Source organism: Bemisia tabaci, chromosome 8, assembly GCF_918797505.1.
Source record: "Bemisia tabaci chromosome 8, PGI_BMITA_v3".
NCBI lineage: Eukaryota > Metazoa > Arthropoda > Insecta > Hemiptera > Aleyrodidae > Bemisia > Bemisia tabaci.
The window spans coordinates 40499211-40518258 of NC_092800.1; the positions used below are offsets into that span (position 1 = coordinate 40499211).

Genomic DNA, 19048 nt, shown 5'->3' on the forward strand with positions numbered 1-19048 from the left:
CATCACTTAGAGGGCCTCCTGAGACGGACAAAAAACTTTACTGCAATGCACGCAAAAAATGCTCATGGTGTTTTTTTGCACACCGCCCTTTTCCCATAAAAACTCGAGAAAAAATTTACTTTGATGAGTCAGAAATAGATCAGAGTCGGAATGATAAAACTGCTATCCAATCCAGGAGATGACATTTCGAAAAGCAATTCTACTGTGAGTCTCCTTGTCATTTCGCATTTGAAAGCAGCCTCTCCCAGAACTTTATTGAAAGAATTATTCTCTTAATCAATAATCTGATGTAGTTCAATGTGCTCCGAAAAAAATAAAATGAAAACATGAAAAGGAAACCACTCCGATGAAATCTAGAATGTTCACGGTTGCTGTTGTTTGATTATTTCAGCGGCATCACTGGTATGTTTTTTGCGATGTCAATGAAGAGTGCTTCTTGTCAGTCAATGGGGCACCAGGCAAGGTGCGAACTAGAGCAAGCGCTCTGTTGCATATTTTCACTTCAAAACTGTTTGTAAAAAATGACGCATACGACTAGAATTTTAGAGATCAACTCCTAAAGACGGTATCGGTATTTGGACCGAGTTCATCAGAAAGGAACCAGCCCACATTAATTTGCAACTGAGAAAAAAAGAAGTTTTATTAAGTTTTGAAGTTTTATTCCTGCATGAGGCTCAATGTAGAAAATAAACTTTAACTCCTCTTTTCACAAGCCAATTTCTTATTTCCGACTTTCAGATTTTGACAGGAGAAAATAAACGACTAGTGAAACTCAAAAACATTCTTAACTCGATTTTTTCGAAAATATGGGTTGGTTTCCTTCTGATAAACTCGGTTCATTTGTAATTGACAGTACTGAAAAGTCAAAAATACAAGCGATGGCACTTGTATGGTATGAGTTTCATTTGATCTGTGGTGAGTGTGCTTTTGAATAGTTCTTTTGGGAGTTGATCACTGAACTTTTGTCGTGAGAATCTCTATTTGAGTAAAATTTAAAAGAGATAACTTACAACATAGTGTTTCGATGTACAGATTAGATTTCATCTCTTTTTTGCTCTACGAAAATCAACAAATAAAATAATCAATTCGAAATTATAAATACATTGTGAATTGGAATATCAAAAATAGAAAAAGGAAGAAAAAAGGAGACTTGACACATCCTAAGGCAAGGCTGTGTGTCAGATTGAATCTACCAATTGAATATAAAAGGGGAAAAAAGTGACAAAAGATAAAGTCACAATGCGGATAGAATAGATCTTATTGGAAAAAAATTATAAAGGTAAAAATGTAATATCCTGACAACAGGAATATAGTAACAACAGTAAGTCGTTTGTGATGGATTGCACTTTTTTTTTGCCAATGTTTTCCGAATGTGAGAAGCATCCATTTTTGCGAAATCTAAATTTCTATGAGAAGCAGTTTCATTACGTTTCACCGAAAAGCTCATAAAAGGCATGCATGACGAACGGTGATTACTGTTGCCGTTGTTGCTTCTTTTCCCTCATTTTTGATTTTAATTGTGCGTCGGCTCTCTTCTCACGTTAAAGTGCGGTATAAAATGGCCTACGCCTGACGTTTCACGTCATGGAGACACGTGACGTTGGTGCTCGTTGAAATCCTCGGTACATTTCCTCCTTTCTCGACGAATTTTCGCGAGTATATATTAGTGCCTAGTGCAGCGTCTGACATGATCTCACGATGGTCGCGAACGGAGTTCTATCTTCATTTTTAGTGTTTGGGGTCCTATTTCTGATGGTGAGTACTCTCTAACTATACATAGACAGTCCAAGATTTCTAGAATTTCTTAATTTTTCAATTACTAACTTTTTCCAGACTTTTTTTGCTTTTCCATGACTCCAAAATTTCCGGAACACCTGACTTTTCTCTGACATTCTCTGACCTTCCAGCATAACTTCTTTTTAAATCCAACGAACTTCACCTCTAGAATGGCCGCCAGATAGCAAACCTGCGTAACGCACATGGGACGGTTTTTGAAGGCAGGAGGGGGGTAGGAGCTCAAGTATAGCTAACCTCAAGCTCCATTTCTGCTGCGTCTTGCACATAAGGATTACGTGCGTGAAAATTTCAACCTTTGTAAACTTTAATTATTTTGAGGTTTGCTTTCAAAGTTCCTATTTTTTGAGTAAAGAAAACCTTTTGAGGTGCGATTATTATGCATATGCCATATTTTTATTGCTATCACTTTATTCCACTAAATTGGGGCAAAAGGTGGGCAGTGTTTTACATAGGTTTAGATGGCAGCCTGCTGTGTGAGCCCAAGTAAACCTAACCTATATCAACTTCAAAACGTTACGGGTCTCTAACACTGGTCAGCCATTCTAGAGGTGTAGTTCGTTGTTTAAATCTTAATCATTTTATTTTTTTGCTGACAATTGGTAATCTTGGAGCGAAATTTCCACTTCTAAAGATTCGTTTTGTGGAAGAGGCTCCCCGAATATGTTTGCGCTCTCGCAAATGGCATCAACGGGTCGATTGTTGAATTATTATCGAATTAGTTTGATCGATAACTCCCTATCCTCACAATGCTATAAATCGATAAAGGTCATTCGATAACGATTCAAAAATGTGAGTAGCCGATACGCTACTCACGAAATTTTTTGACTTTTTATCATGAAATACCTGACTTTTTCAGGTTAACATCATCTCCCTCACTTACGAGGTTTTTTTTGACAACAAAATCGGTTCCTAGGAATTTATGGAGAATAATAATTTGAAATTATGATTCTCTTTTTGGTGTGGCGGGGGGAGGGGAGTGGGCAAACTACGGTTGAGATTTTTCTTCAAAGTTTTTGGATGTTTCGCCGATTTTATCAAAAAATTATCTGCTAAAAAATATTATAAAAGCGCCACATTTCTTACCTTGATAGGAGGCCCCTAAAATAACACTCAGAAGTTGCGAATTTACCATAAAATGGTCTGCTTTTATTATCACCAGGCCCGTTTTCAAAATCAGTATCGCAATTTTTCCTCTCTATCTCCAGACGGATACATATTGAATTTTATTTAAGCTCGTGAACGTTAGTATTTTACCAGAATTTCATGTGCCAAAGGTATTTTTTAAAAATGGTTCAGTTTTTTTCCTTCATCTCAAAAAGAAATTGAATATGTCCAAAATACATGATTTTTGTAAAAAGGGAAAATTATCATATGCCCATTCAAACATTCAAAAATTTCCTCATACAGATGATAAAGGAAGCAATTTTAGTCCTTTAAAAAAAAACGGTCCTCAGCTCACTCTGAACGCAAAAAAAAATATAACTAAAACCTTAAACTTTATAGATTTACAATTTGTGGGGCATGTAATTCAACCAGCTTCACAAAAACACTGTGCGATATTTGACCACCCTTGGTTGCTCAAATTCTAATATTCTATAAAATACCAACGACACATGAAGCTTGCATATGACAAGTTCTTTAGCCAAAATGTAACGTGTTTTTGATTCGAAGTATAACAGTATTTTGTTAAGTTTTTCGGGAAAACTTTATCTTTTTTTTTGGAATGACACCCTGTTTTGAAAGGCATACTTCATTCAACTTCCGACTTTGAAAACATGCGACAACTGTACCTCTGCATTTTAGATGGGTAAAAATACAAAAAAGAAGCCATCGTGAACGGTATTGAACTTTACGTGATAAAAGCACAGCTGCACATCCCACATTTTTACCGATTGCGGACTAAAATTCCAGCTCCAGTATTCGCACAAGAATCAAAAGCTGGTACTAGACTATGCATGCCTTTTTCTTGGTGCTCTTTTTTTCTGTCTATTTTACATGAAATTTCTAAGGCTCACGCGATACACGATTCTGGGAACGCTGTATAAATATTCGCGTTATAGCCATCAAGCAGCGCTGCGAAAGCAAGTTCATGAAGATACATTGAGGTACTTTCCAAGGATAATTTCTTGAAATTTCTGACTCATAACTATCGATTAAATTTCTCGAATTTAAATTTAGTGCAACTTGTGTTAACAAAACTAATCAGCTTTATATGAGATAAAACTTCAGCTCATGATGTAATTTCCTCATGAGGAACTTTTGGTTCTTAATTAACGTGCAGTACTATAAGTAACCGAATGATTACTTTACGTAATTTCGGTTTTTTGGCACATGAGAACGATATAAAAACGTCAAATAAGACCTCGTTTGTAACATTTATTGTCATGTTTGATGTTTTGCAACATCATTTTAAATGCCCAGAATTCAAACTCCGAACGAAGAAGAAAAAATAAATTAGTAGACGAAAATACGTTGACTGTAGGGGTAAATAGGTCCATCGACCCCTACACTTGACGTATTATTACCTCCTTGAGAGTTTCTCTGCATGCGTGTGGAATTGTAACGTCCTAAAAATTTGAGAGACCTACAGGAACGTCGAATTTGATGCTAAATGGACCGCGATAAGCAGAAAGGAACCAAGCCACATCAGCTAATGCCAAATTGAATTGGGCACTTTAACTTTTTACATGAAAACGGTTGTGCGGAGTTTTGTGCAAATTTCAGTGAATTTTCTACACAGTACAAAGCAAATTCCTTAAATTTTTCAAAGGGAATCGTACAAAGTCCTTTGAAAAATTTAAGGAATTTGCTTTGTACTGTGCAGAAAATTCACTGAAATTTGCACAAAACTCCGCACAACCGTTTTCATGTAAAAAATTAAAGTGCCCACATAAAAGCAATAACTAATGTTGCTTGGTTCCTTTCTGCCAAACGCGGTCCAAATGTAACATTTTGGCGCGTTATACGTAGTATACCGCCTTTGCGATCGTTTCGACCCCCCCCCTCGATACAATAACCGAGTCCCCTAGTTCCTTACCGAAAAGTGACTACCGCGAACTTCTGAGATTTTCCAAAGCGTGTAAAAAGTTTACTAATCCGTCAATAATAATGATTAAAATTTGTTTCTCATTCTGGGGCTCGCTAGTTTATGTGTAATGAATACCAAGAGTCTACGTTTCTTGGTTTTTTTTAAAAAAACCTTAGAATGGGGCGCGCTGATTTAAAATATGCATATATAAGCGGAAGCAAGCGAACTGATTCGAGGATGGCTGACCAGTTCGGCACTCCTTGAATGAGAATTTCACTCACTCCGTTTTGTTCACAACGTTGCTTTGACATATCTCCACAACACTGTTATCCTTTTCAAAAGTTGGTACTCCTTGCTCTGATAGCCGGGGCCACCAGGATAGTGGTAAGTGCAATCTGTGATGAGCCTCGAGACTCATTAGACCATTTGCTAAACGTGGCTCATACAGGAGTCCACTAAGCCCTCTCGTCCCCACGCTCCTGATCACTGCGTCGGCGTCACGAAGAACAATGGGCCTTGGGTCCCAACGCGGCCGATACCCGTACCCCAATTACTCACGCTTCATTAACCATTTCACCGTCACGCTAGGATTCATCCAATTTTCAAAAAAAATTGTTTCGCATGTATTTAGCAATTTTTTCCTTACTCTCCGTTAAAACACAAATAAAAAGAGACCTCATTCATAAAAATCGGCCGAATAGAAGAGAAGTTACAGTAATCGAAATCCGAAGAAATCAACAAAACCTCGACTCCTCGATACGAAAAATAAAATGAAGGGGAAAAAAAGAAAGTATAAATTACAATTAAATATAATTGACCTCAAAATTTGACAAACAATTCATTTATATACCTAACGCTGAAAAAACTGGGAGAAATTACAAAAAATTTGCCTCTTGCAAGGGGCTTCTTTGTAAGAATTTTGACCTGAAGACAACGGTCGAATAACAGCAGTACTCCATACAATACACGGTGTGCCTGAACGAGTTAAACATTTTTCATACGTCCAAATCGAAAAATCTTTATATTTTTAACTACAATGTTTCTTGAATCGTTTAAGCAAAAAAAAAAAAAAAAAAAAAATTCCGTCGAGATTCTGGAACGCAAAGGCGCTTTAAAAGTATTCTGGGGCTATAATAGCTAAATCACCGGTAGTAAATTCGTTATATTATTAAAAAGAAATTGACTCCATAGTTTAATTCCTTAGTTTCTTGAATACGATTATTTTAAGCACTTAAACATTTATACCACCAATTTTAGCCATGGGGTGATTTCCTGAGAGCCGATAATATCACGAATTTCTCATAGAACCCCTCAACAGTGGCTTGCTTTTTTGGCAGCCGATTCGGCCATCGAACCGGAGTTTAAATGGAAGCTGATAATAACCCAAAGCTCTGAGAAAAATTTTGAGATGAGTATAAGAACGGTTTGTTGTAAGTAGCGAGGAGAGGCGGGCAAAGCGGCTAAAATCCTATCTAATTTTTACAGTTTTTCTGTTGAATTAATGTTGCCGCGGGCTTCTGACTGTCCACACATAGTTCTGTTCAGCATATCGATACATAAGTATTTACATTTTACATACGTAGAATCTAATTTTCACGTCGGGGAGTTGACATATTTTGATTTTTTCGATTTTATACGGAAAATTGATGGTTTTTCGGGATTGAAATTATTATTGTTTCATGAAAAATAAATGCACCCAAAATGACTATAGCATATTGATTCTTACACATTTGCACTCACAAAATTGGTTGGTAAATTCAACGAGTGGGTGCATCGACCTGGTATATCAAGTTTCTGCAATTTTTTACGGCAAATCAGTAGATTTTCGGGATGTAGATTGCTTACTTTCAATTCATGAATGAATAAAGCAACGACATGGTTGAACTTCTTTGCATGGAAAGACGTTTAAAATAACAAAATCAAGACGTATTTAATGCAATTGCATTTATATCGAGTCAATTTCTTTTCAATAATATAACGGGATTTTTACTACCGGTGATTTGGGTATTTTAGCCCCAAAATACCTTTAAATCGACTTTATCTTCTAGGAGTTCGACAGAATTTTTCCTTTCTTCGCTTAAATTATTCCGTAGCACTTTTCTTCAAGAATCTGATAAGATTTTGCTTGAGGCAGATCAAAAAACTTAAATTCGATCGAATAGCTTTCTACTTTCACAATACACGGTCTCGTCAAGGTGCGTCTTTGACCTCGCAGTGTTGGATCGTGAATTCTCTTTTTATGCTGTTTGCCTATTTTGAAATCTCTGTAAATGAAAACTAAAGGGGTTGATATGTGCGAGTTAATGACGCGCCTTATCAACACATTGTGTTGGAGTTCACTGCTTGTTTTTCACTGCCTTCATGATTGATTTACCTGAAGAGTTATTTTTTAACCGGAAATTTCAGGAGGTATCCATAGGGAATCCACTGACCCTATTGGGTCCCCATCAGAATTCCATGGATCCCATTGCGTCCTCATACAGATTCCTATCGGATGCCATGAACCAACTGTTGGTCCCCATTGGGATTTCGTGTATCCCATTGGGCGCCCATAGGAACCTGATGGGCGCCCATAGGAACCTGATGGGTCCCTATTAGAATCGAAATGAGTTCCTATAGGACCGCGTCAGGGTGTCTACGAGAAAAGTTTGGCCAAAAATCAGTACCTTTACAGTACTTTTCCAGTGCATTCCCAAAAATTCAGCACCTCTCCGACAGAAAAATTCAGTACTTTTTCAGTAGCTCCAATCAACGAAATTTAAACATTTCAAAAATAATTTCTCGCTCAAATTGCGACAAAAATAACGAAAAAATAAACAAATCCGGACCTTCTTGCGGAATTCCTGCATTTTTCAGTACTTCTGGACCGTCCTTAAAAAATCAATGCCATTTCCGGACTTTCAGACACCCTGACCATGAACCCCCTATTGGCCCCCATTGGGATTGTGTGAATCCCAATGGGCGCCCATAGGCACCTGATGGGTCCCCATAGGGATCTGATGGGTTCCTATAGGACCGTTTTACCAGGGGATGAACTTTCTCCTTAAATGTTTCTTGTTTTTTTTCGTTTTCCTTGAAAGATTCTCTCGGGGGTCGTGGCTCCCGGCGGGAAGAACGGACAGGCGGACAGGCCGTCATCGAGCTCATCCCGAGGATGGTCCAACGTCGGCGTCTCGACGGACGAAGAACGGAAATCCCCTGTCAGCTGTTTCGCGGGTCTCCTCGTCCAGAAAAAGAACCCGAACGAGTCGACAAGCCACAACGGGAATGGCTCCTCGAGTCACAACAGGAATGGCTCGAACGGCAAGAGCAAAAAGAACGGCCGAAGACTCAGCTTCAGTAACTCCAAGAAGAAGTTTGAGAGCTCGTACAGTGGCGGCGATATTTTGAACCCATCTTCGCCGAGGAGCATGCCCTCTCATCGAGACCCCTACACTGGCCTCCTCAAAGACTGAACGTCCCCGTCCGATCCAATTTTCATCTTTCCCTCGTTTTCCGGGACGTAAATAAATTTTCAGTCGGATCATAATCTCGCAAATCATTTCTTAATGGCACTAGAGTCCCTTTATACTGAGAGTCAAGACAATTCGGCTCATGGATGTCACAAACGGGAATAAAGATTACAGAAATTGAACATTTTTCGTAAACTTTGATCGGCCCATTCTCAAATGCCTTTCTCCGTTCCTCCTCTCATTCCGTTTGTTCCTTGCCGAACCCGTAATTCCCTGGTCCATTCCAGATTATAATCTTTGCAATAGGTGAAAATGTAATCTTTATTCCCTTTGTGACACTGTGGAGGCCTAAAATACGGGAACCAATCAGAAATGGATTCAAATTGTCTTGACTCTCGGGACTCTAAATGGCACTAATGCTGCGACGCTAAGGAAAAACGCCGAGAGTTGTCAGATTTACTTCAATAAAATGTTTATTCTTGAGGGAAGACACGAATATTTCTCCTTGAAAATTTTCAGGGACTGAAGGTGAAATGGCGAACTAAATTATCTGAAAAATTGGGAGGGAAATATTCATAAATTTACCAAAAACTCGCGTTTTATCAAAGGAAATGTGGTAACGCCTGAAGGTTCGTACGGCGTTTTTCCTCAGCACGGTGGAATGGCAAAGTCACTGGAAAAAAAAAATTATTGAGATATTATTTTGACTTAAAGCGGTGCACATTGGAGCGAGTCAATAGGAGAGGTCGGACAACATTTGGAAACTTTAAAAGCTCATAACTCAGTCCATACAAAATTTTGAGGTTGTAACGGTGGTTTCATTGGCTTCCTCGTAAAATTTTTGCTATGAACACCCCTTGAAATTTAAAATGTGAAGAAATAAACATCAAAATTTGCAGTTTTGGTCAAAAAGTTTATGTCCAACCTCTGTAATTGACTCGATCCATTGTGCGGCGTTTCTTGTCGACAAAATTTGGTTTTTTTTTTTTTAGTTCAAGAAGCCTGTTTTGTTATCGCTTTTTTAACTCAACTTTCATTTCTCAAAAAAAAAAAAGTTTGGCGCCAGCCAGAGGTACGGTTTCGAGTCGGTCAAAAATGTGATTGGATCAACCCAGTGTTGAATAATCTTGAAATTTGGCAACACTGTTCCTCGATTTAATTGCATGTGAAACGATCGATTCTAGGTGAAGCAGCGTGCCTCAACCATCGTTGGATCAACCAAACCTCTGGCTGGTGCCTTCACACTTCTGGCCAGCGGCAAAATCAGCCAGAAATATAGTTGAAATAATCATATTTTTTCCGTGATACACTCCTTTGCCCTCATGCACTGAGGGCCTTGAACATAGTCGTTCCTTATACAGCTCCGTTCTGTAGGAGCCTCTTTACGGTTTTCATGGTTATAAAGGGAGTTTTAAAGAAATCACATACTAACATAAAAAGGACAATTAGATGACTTTAAGCAAAAAGGAACCAGCGCGCGATTACAGTGTTTTCAACATCGTGCAACTTCTTCTTTTCTTTTCAAAATACTCAATATAAATGAACTGGATTGAAATTTACACAATAATTTTCTATTAAAACCTTTAATATTTTGGTGGGAAGCAAAAAATATTCGCTATTCTGGAAGATTTTTTTTTGATAATCATGAAGAGGCAACATTTTTACATCACTGTAATCGTGTTGATTCCTTTTTGCTAAATGCGATCCAATTCTAACTAATCTCTCGTAGAATTCAACAAAATCTGTTCGAAAGAAATTTTGTATCTTTTCAAAGATTTTCAAAACATCTATTTCTAAATGCTTCGATAAAGCACCAAATCATCAACTATCAACGCATACCTTGTCGTAGTAGCCCATTAAGATGTATTGCATTTTTTCTGCTTATGTTTGGCGGATTTATGGGACGTCCGATTTCGCAAAATCTGAATTTTTTTGTGAGACGGTTTTCTTATATTTTACAGAAAATCTTGATACAATGCATGACGAACTAAGTTTTCTTTTTTTTTTAAAGAAAAAAAAACTTCAATTTTCAACCTTTTCAACTTTTTTCAAACTTTTTTGACCTTCAGTGGTCCGTCGGCTCTTTTCTCACGTATAAGTGGTAAAAAATGTCCCGCGTTAATCATCGCATGTCAACGGGACTCATGACGTTAGTACTCGTTCGATTCCTCGGCAGAATTCCTCTTTTTTGACGAATTTTCGCGATTGAGCTCCAGTCCAACGAGTGAGTTGCTCCCGCAATGGCCACGAGTGGTGTTCCACCTTCTGTTTTAGTGCTTGGGGTCCTCTTTTGTACGGTGAGTATCCATTAAATATGTATGCAACCCCAATAGATTGCATTCGATACTGGTTCGATGTATCGTTTGGCTCAAAACAATAGAACATAACCTCAACCAAGATTTTAGGATTTAAGTTGGAAAAGCTGAAAATGAGAAAATTCCCAACAATTTCACTTTTTATTGCCATATTGCACTTATAAAAATAAACAATCTATCACAAAAAACTCGTTCCCTCAGATTTCATAATTAGCTTTTGAGGCTATGTTTACATGCTGAACCAATCTATTTCGATACAATCTCATCTGTTGGATGTATAGAATACGATCCATAAAATCGTTTCCTCGGATCGTACATAAAATGGGGGAGGGAGGGCTTCAAGAGGGAGGGAGGCATACTCCGATTAAGATATTTTTGTTGCTTTCTAGCAGAGTTTTTAGGGAAGTCTCTACTTGAAAAGATGGTAAAATCGCCTTTTTATAACCCTGATGAGAAGTCCTCCAAGAACCACATAGAAGTTCAAAGTTCTGCTTATCATACCAAAGGCCTGATTTTGGTAACATCAGGCCCGTCCTACGAGTAGAGATAATTTTTTGGGCGCTTCTGGGTACCAGATGCGCCCTTTCCAACCGTTCGACTCCCCCGATGTAACATGTACTATACTACATGCCCTTTTGCCTTATGGGTAATGACGCCATTCTGGTACACCCGGGAAAATTTGATTTTTTTCTGCATCTGGTATTCGTAAAAGTTTTCGTGAAATGTTTTGCTTTTAAGCATAACAATCTCGCACGGACGTATTACCTGGTTAAAGTATTTTAGGGCCTCCTTATGCTTTAAATACTTATATCCGAGGCAGTACTTTCAGATCGATTTGAAAATATTACGAACAGTCACGTGATCTCTTCATTTTAGTGACGTATTACTGTGCTACTTTGTGATTGGTTCATTTTATTGGCGCAGCATCGACACGTCAGCTGTTTGCGGCATTGAGCGGAAGGTTTAAGGTTATGTCATGGACCATGAGAATGAATAAGGACCCCCAACTCCAGTTAGCGGAGACATTAGCGCTGCCTATATTTTCATCCATGCCGTGTCACGCGGCCGGCCGGTCCCTCTCTTCCCCGCGACCCGCGCTTCCCCTCCCCATGGCTGAACTCCTCTTCACGCGGCCCCGCTCCCCCGCGACCTGCGCGCCTTACCTCGCGGCGTCGCGACGCCGCTGTCCGCTAGATCGCGTTGACGCACCAGCTTTAGAGGTTCCGCCGCTCTTTCCCGTCGTCTGATTTACAGTGGATCCTTTATGTTTCCATATACCACCAACTTATAATCGTCACAAAGTGCTTGCGGTAAGTTTCAGATCTTCGCGGTCGATCTGTAGTTATGAAGGGTTTTGCTGTTAAAGATTCCCACTTCTAATTCCAGCTTCGTCAGCCTTCGGGTACATAAGTTGGTAGTAATATGCTTTGTCAAAGAAGCGCCCTTCAACGCTTGGGCGTTGGAACTGCTTGTTTTGCATTTTTTTTCAATGTCATGAGGGATGCACCCCGAATTGTATACGAGCGCAACACCCTCGGTGTCTTTTACAGTGGCCATAATTTTATTTGTTAAAGGGTATGTTTCAATATGGTTTCGTTTTTATTTCAACTACAATTCAAGAACAATTTCTTGAAAATCACATAGAAGGCAAGTCTGGTCATTTTCAAACAAATGTGAAGTTCTCAGATCGCTATGAACTCGAACAAATTGTAGGTCACGTCTAAAATTTTACAAAATTTCAATTTGAGGAGAGTGATTCCAATTGGCTTCAAAAAGCCTTTAAAAATCTTAGTTTCATCAGGAATTTTCACCAAAGGGAAGAGTACGCGAAAAAAAGAAGGCGGATTGGTGTCACAAGTGGTTACAATGCGATTATTAGAACACGGCAAAAAATTGCGTCTATCATGTATACCCGACACTTTATGCTCAAATCCTGATATCCTATAAAACTCAAATAACCTGAGAAAGCTCGTGCAAAAAAAGTTTCTAGCCAAAATGTAACGAGTACTGGGATTGAGAAAAACTAGGATTTTATTCAGTTTTTCGGAACATCTTCAGCGATTATTTAACACCGAAAAAAAAGGATGTTTGTGTGCGACAACTCACAAAACGCTGAATTAACCGCCACAACAATTAGTTTTATATCTTAAAATTGCCGAAGTAACTGCTGTAACGGTTAATTCAACGTTTTGTGAGTTGTCGCACACTTTTTCACTTCTAAAATGTTAAATCAGCATCCTTTTTTTTCGGTGAATTGATAAAATCACCTTGTTTTGAGTGATGTATGTTCACAAAGAGGTTGTTCCAAAAACGCCGATTTTGGCCCCCCCTTGGATTTGGCCCAAACTTTGCTCAGATGTTGTACTAAGTGTCCCCGATGCTTGGGCAAAATTTCAGCCCCCTCGGATAATTAGGGGGGAGGGGGCAGGGGGGCAAAGTTGCAATTTTTTTAAAACTTTAAAAATCGATATCTCGCGAACGGTTTGAGTGTAAGTGTTGCGGTTTGCGCTAAAAAACGTCAAAAAATATTCTCTACAAGAATATTAATGCTGTTTGCAAGGTTGCGTAATTTATCGCGGTCATAAATCGATTTTTTCGATTTTGAAGGTTCGACTTTTTTTCGTTTTTCGTCTCTCCTCTCTTTGGAATCGTTGCTACGTGAATAAAAACCTGTTGAGGTGATTCTCCATGAAATTCTGCATCTACCACACTTTGTTTGATCTTGGGGAAACGATTCGTTCGTGAGTTATAGCGATTTTTCTGCGCGTTATCGGTTACGCGCGGGCGGCTTATCGGCGGCGCTCCATCCCGCGCGGGCAAGGCAGAGGTTGTTTCACCGCTAGGGCCTTATATTCATGCTGTAGGCTGTAATTAACGATATTTTCTCCTCCCCCCACCCTTCCCCTGCAATAAATATTTGTTTAATACTTCGTTATACAGGGTATCCCAGACCACCCGTAACAGGTCTTTTTCTCGGTTGGTTTAGGTAGTACGAAGTGGGGGGCCGCGGGATTGAATAGGGAATTGACCCCAAGGAATCCGAATTTCATGGTCCCGAAACCCCCCATGCCCCCCTTGGGAGGTAAAGCGGGGGTCACGATCCCCAAAGTCGGGAGACATTGTGCCTCCCCCTTTTACCCCCCGAGGGTGGCTAGGGGGGTTTCGGGACCATGAAATTCGGATTCCTTGGGGTCAATTCCCTATTCTATCCCGCGGCCCCCCACTTCGTACTACCTAAACCAACCGAGAAAAAGACCTGTTACGGGTGGTCTGGGATACCCTGTATAACGAAGTATTAAACAAATATTTATTGCAGGGGAAGGGTGGGGGGAGGAGAAAATATCGTTAATTACAGCCTACAGCATGAATATAAGGCCCTAGCGGTGAAACAACCTCTGCCTTGCCCGCGCGGGATGGAGCGCCGCCGATAAGCCGCCCGCGCGTAACCGATAACGCGCAGAAAAATCGCTATAACTCACGAACGAATCGTTTCCCCAAGATCAAACAAAGTGTGGTAGATGCAGAATTTCATGGAGAATCACCTCAACAGGTTTTTATTCACGTAGCAACGATTCCAAAGAGAGGAGAGACGAAAAACGAAAAAAAAGTCGAACCTTCAAAATCGAAAAAATCGATTTATGACCGCGATAAATTACGCAACCTTGCAAACAGCATTAATATTCTTGTAGAGAATATTTTTTGACGTTTTTTAGCGCAAACCGCAACACTTACACTCAAACCGTTCGCGAGATATCGATTTTTAAAGTTTTAAAAAAATTGCAACTTTGCCCCCCTGCCCCCTCCCCCCTAATTATCCGAGGGGGCTGAAATTTTGCCCAAGCATCGGGGACACTTAGTACAACATCTGAGCAAAGTTTGGGCCAAATCCAAGGGGGGGCCAAAATCGGCGTTTTGGAACAACCTCTTTTCGACTTTAAAAACATTTGATGACAAAGCCTCTTCATTTTTTCAATGGGTATGATTAATTGGATAGAGCCATACCGTGATCCATATCGACTTTCACGTGATAGAACACAGCTGCTTGTATCGCATCCGTCCCAATCGCGGGTCAATCAAAAGCTGGTGCTGAACTTGCACGCCCTATTCTCCATTCTATTTTTTCTTCCTTTTTTACAAACAATATCTGAGGCACACGCGATTTGTTCTGGGAACATTGCATGGAATTTCCCGCCAGCAGCCGCACAGCCAGACTGGAGCGTGCATACGAAAGCAAGTTCATGAAGATAAGATACACCCAACTACTTTCCGAGGCAAAATTCTTGAAACCCCTGTCTGGCATACTATCCATGAAGTTAAATAAATTAAAATTTAGTGTACCGAAAGGTAACAATTTACTCTTACTGCTACTCACTACAGGATATCACTGAAAAAAAAAATGTGTGCTCAAACATGATGATTCTTGACTTTGCCGCCGAGAATTTTATTTGTATTGATTTAAGGAAAATAATGCTTAGGTTAAGCAAGACAGGTAATTTATTTTGAGCAACGAAGTTCTTGTTGTAAGAACAAATACTTCTCGGAGGCAAATTTAAGATCTTTTTTTTTTTTTTTTCAGTGATATCATGGTGATATTTCAATGCGCTGGCCGCTTGCAAGTCCCAATCTCTGAGCAGGGGCGGATCCAGCAATTTGGCAACAACGGATCCCCTCCATTTAAACCTATGTTAAATAATCGATTCTTGGAGGGGCCAAGTGCCCCTCCAAGAATCGATACATATCCATAGGTTTAAATGGAGAAAAACGATGTTGCCAGTTTGCTGGATCCGCGAATCTCTCTGAGTGACATCGTGGTAAACAGGAGTATATTCGTTCAGCAGACAATTATCTTCATTCCCAGATGCATCAGTAATATACGATTTAACAAAAAATTTGGTTGATCAACCAAGTCCCTTTGATTTCTTGGGCCGAAAATTAGTAACTCAATCAAGTTCTCAAAGGAACTAAAAACCCATACTTTTACTGTGTATGAATACAGCTCTCAGAATTCTTTCGTTTAAAATATATCTTCAGCTTTAGCTTAGTGCACTCTTGGTAAGATCGATTTAAAAATATTTCCAATTTTTACAATTTTGGTTGATTATTTTGGAAAAATAATCAGTATTTTTTCTATTCATATAGATCACCGGGGAATTTTCGTGCCAAAAAGTATCTTCCTAACATAGTCTGAAAACGGGTAGAAGTGCTGTTTCCAATTAATTGAAAAAAATAGCAAACTGAAATTTCAGTCTGTAGATAAATCATTAAGGATGCCCGGGCCGAAAATCATCTTCCAAACTCTTGAAATGAGGTCAAAAGCATTGTTTCCATTTTGCAACCGTATTCAATGCATCAATAATACAGAGTACGGATGGTTAGTTAGAAACAGTATTTTGATCTTCAAATAACTTTTAAGGATGCTTTTTGACACGGGCATTCGTCAGTGGTTTATCTCCAGACTGAAATTTCAATTTTTCTGAAATAATCCATCGAGAGGTCAGAATTTGAAATATATCGATCGTGCCCAGAATGCATTGCGCAAAATCTGAAGATCTATGATAATGCTGATTTAACAATTTTTTAGTTAAAAAAAGTGTCCGGCATGTTCCAAATAGGCTTTTACAATAAAAAAGTGCGTATTAAACCACCCCTGCGGTTAAATTAGCATTGTAATATTAGCTTCTCACTATTGTAAAATGTACATTTGAAACACATTTTTAACAATTTAATTGTTAAATCAGCAATCCACTTTTCCGTATTAATGCATCGTGCGTTCTCCTTTTCTTTTTAAAGATCCTCACGGGGGATGGTACCGTAAAAACGGGACCCCCACACGAAGCGACGAGCTCATCGCCCGGATGGCCGTTGGCTAAAATCTCAAGCCCAGTGTCTCCAACTTCAAACCCGTCGTCTCACACCTCAAGCCCGGTGTCTCGAACCTCAAAACAGGGTTCTCAAGCGGAGTCGCATAAAAATCCTGGCTGCTTCGGTTTTCTGTCCCCTCATAAAAAAACCTCCGGCGATCAGAAAAAAACCCAAGGCTACGTAAAGAGCCAAAACAGTGGATGGGGCTCCAAGCTCAACAGCGATTTTCCGGAAGAAGCCCAAGGGCCGTTACAGTAACGGGGTGCTTTTGAATCCGGACAAAGCGAAAGATATGCCTCCTCACCGCGCAGCAAACGGGCTCCTTATCAGGGATAGACCTTTTTTGTCCGAACATCAAGATGAAATTTCACCACAGACACACGAAATTTCGGGAGGAAATGAATAGATTTTCAGTTGAAAAATATATATTTTTGAATCGTTGTGCGGTTGATAGCGAGAGTTACACTGAAAAAAAAGCTCGGCTTAGGTAGGATCCTTCTTTGAATTCGCCCCGAGAAATGTTTTTTATCGTGACTGAGAAATACAATCATAATATGAAATCTCAAAATAACTTTCTCGTCTTAGAAAAACAAAAAAAAAATCGTTTTTTTTTTTTATCTGGCAATGCAATCGTTATGCTTATTGTGTGTGTATCTTATGTGCGTATACAATGAATGTTAAATTACATAAATGACTCGCATTTGTTTTTTTTGCTGTTTAACCAATGCTAATTATAGAGTTTTGAACCTTGTTTACGAGTTTATTCGTCTGTTTTCCCGTAGTGTGATTCATATTCCTCGTGAAATTTTGAAAAAAAAAAAAACAAAAACAAAAACAAAAAAAAACATGCTGTGGAGTGCTTTAATTCACACCTCATCTAGAGGCCCATTCTCCGAAAATTGAAAGAGGAAAGTCAACAAGTTTGCCAGAAAATGTAAGTTTCATCAGATAAACTTTGGCAACGGTTCATGTTGCGTTTTTTTCATACCAAGGTAGAGTAGTTTTGTTGTTTTTGGAACATAAAAACGTGTAGTAGTGACACTGACCACGGTGCCTTCACACACTGAGGTCAGTCTTGCAGATCGAATCCACGAACAAAAGCCACTCACATGACACTTGATATATTTCCAATAATTACCGATAATAGCAAAATATCTCTGCTTCAGTATTTCCAAAATATTTGTAAAATTATCCTTAAATTATTTTGACAAATAAAGAACAGGGGAACCTGAAAATATTTTGAATTCATTTAGCCAACATCCTGCCAAAGAACGGACATTCTAGGGAGGCACGTGGATACATTTTGAAAACAAGCAGGAAGCTCCAACGCAATGGCGTCGGAGAGCGGCTCTGGGGGCAGTAGTTGTAGTCAAGAATGAGGGCCTAGACACATTTTGTCATTGATGTACAATCCGACAACTGTCGATTCATTTTTTTACAAATAAAAGCAAATTGCCATAGAAACTTCTTCACGAAATCACACACACAACGAAGAACGAGGCGCTACAGACGAGTCCGTCCAGGACAAGTTAAAAAATTCCCATGAGCCGAGTGCCGTAGGTTAAGGGCCCGTTCGCCAAAACTAATCGGAACTGTATGAATGAATTGCTCCTTTTAAAAATCAAAACAATATCGAATTGCGATATATTACACAGTTAAGATAGGGCTATGTCCTGTCGTAAGCGGCGACATACAGTCGATATCATTTCAATAATCGCCCCAATGGCCACGATAGTTGTTAGACGTTTACGGTTTCCCTGGTAACCTTTGTTTGCTATCAGCTGATATCGAGTAAATGACTAGGAAGCTCCAACCCAGTGGTTAAAGCTTCCTTAACCGCGAAAACTTTAAAATTCAAATTTTCAAATTTTGAACGTAAAGTACATTTTTTCCATCACGAGATAAAAGCACAAACAAGTTTTGAATTGTTGACTGTATCACCATGATTCCAAAAATACAATACACAACATAGCATTGACTAACAATAAAACAGTATGCAATAAAATAAAGTCATGACAAGGAACATAGCCGAAAATGGCGCCGATTCCCATCAACCAACGCGCGGTCTCTACAATGTAACATGCTGCATTGATACTCCCCAGCTGGGACCGTCCGGAATAGCAGCTCTAGTGCAAGCACCAGAGCCGCTAAAATTTTCAACACGTATGTTTGACGATATTCTATGAGAGATATTATGTACATATTAAAAAAAAAAAAAAAAAAAAAAAAAAAAAAAAAAGTATTTTCCTCGAAAAATTATGGAGAGGAAAAGAAGACATGATCCAGACTAGACAAGCACATTTTTAAACAAAAAGTTTTACATATAAAAAATTAAAGGCACATTTGGACCCAATGAATCCGGTCTGCAGTATGTTTGTTTAACCGCGAGGGACCGTTGGGACACCCTGTAATTTCTGCATTCGAGTCACCATAGACACTGTCCGACAAATTGACAATTGTTTTTTTCATACTTTTTATTATTTATTCTTGGCATTTTTACACTCAATTTCTCACCTTTGACAAGTACTCTCCCCATTCGTTTGCGTCGCATGAAGTTTGTGTGTGTGCTCTTCCTGAACTCATCGAAAATTGTT

General features: G+C 39.1%; 2 protein-coding genes across 3 annotated transcripts in view; one reads left to right on the forward strand and one right to left on the reverse strand.

Moving 5' to 3' along the window:
* Positions 1 to 19048, reverse strand: part of LOC109038362 (uncharacterized) — a 378939-nt gene that overhangs the window by 279495 nt on the left and 80396 nt on the right. The window lies entirely within an intron of this gene.
* LOC109038363 (uncharacterized) lies at positions 1535 to 17204 on the forward strand. 2 transcript variants are annotated; one of them, XM_019053401.2, is made up of 3 exons: positions 1535 to 1755; positions 7906 to 10574; positions 16383 to 17204. In XM_019053401.2, the coding sequence occupies exons 1-2, from the start codon at positions 1699 to 1701 to the stop codon at positions 8278 to 8280; spliced, it is 432 nt and encodes a 143-aa protein (XP_018908946.2). In that variant the 5' UTR covers positions 1535 to 1698; the 3' UTR covers positions 8281 to 10574; positions 16383 to 17204. The 2 variants fall into 2 exon arrangements, with proteins under 2 accessions (XP_018908946.2, XP_072159512.1); XM_072303411.1 differs by lacking the exon at positions 7906 to 10574 and having other exon boundaries at positions 1543 to 1755.

Coding starts and splice junctions, on each gene's coding strand:
- LOC109038363 (XM_019053401.2), top strand. CDS start 1,699: ATGGTCGCGAACGGAGTTCTATCTTCATTTTTAGTGTTTGGGGTCCTA. Junction 1,756..7,905: donor TTGGGGTCCTATTTCTGATG/GTGAGTACTCTC, acceptor TTTCCTTGAAAG/ATTCTCTCGGGGGTCGTGGC.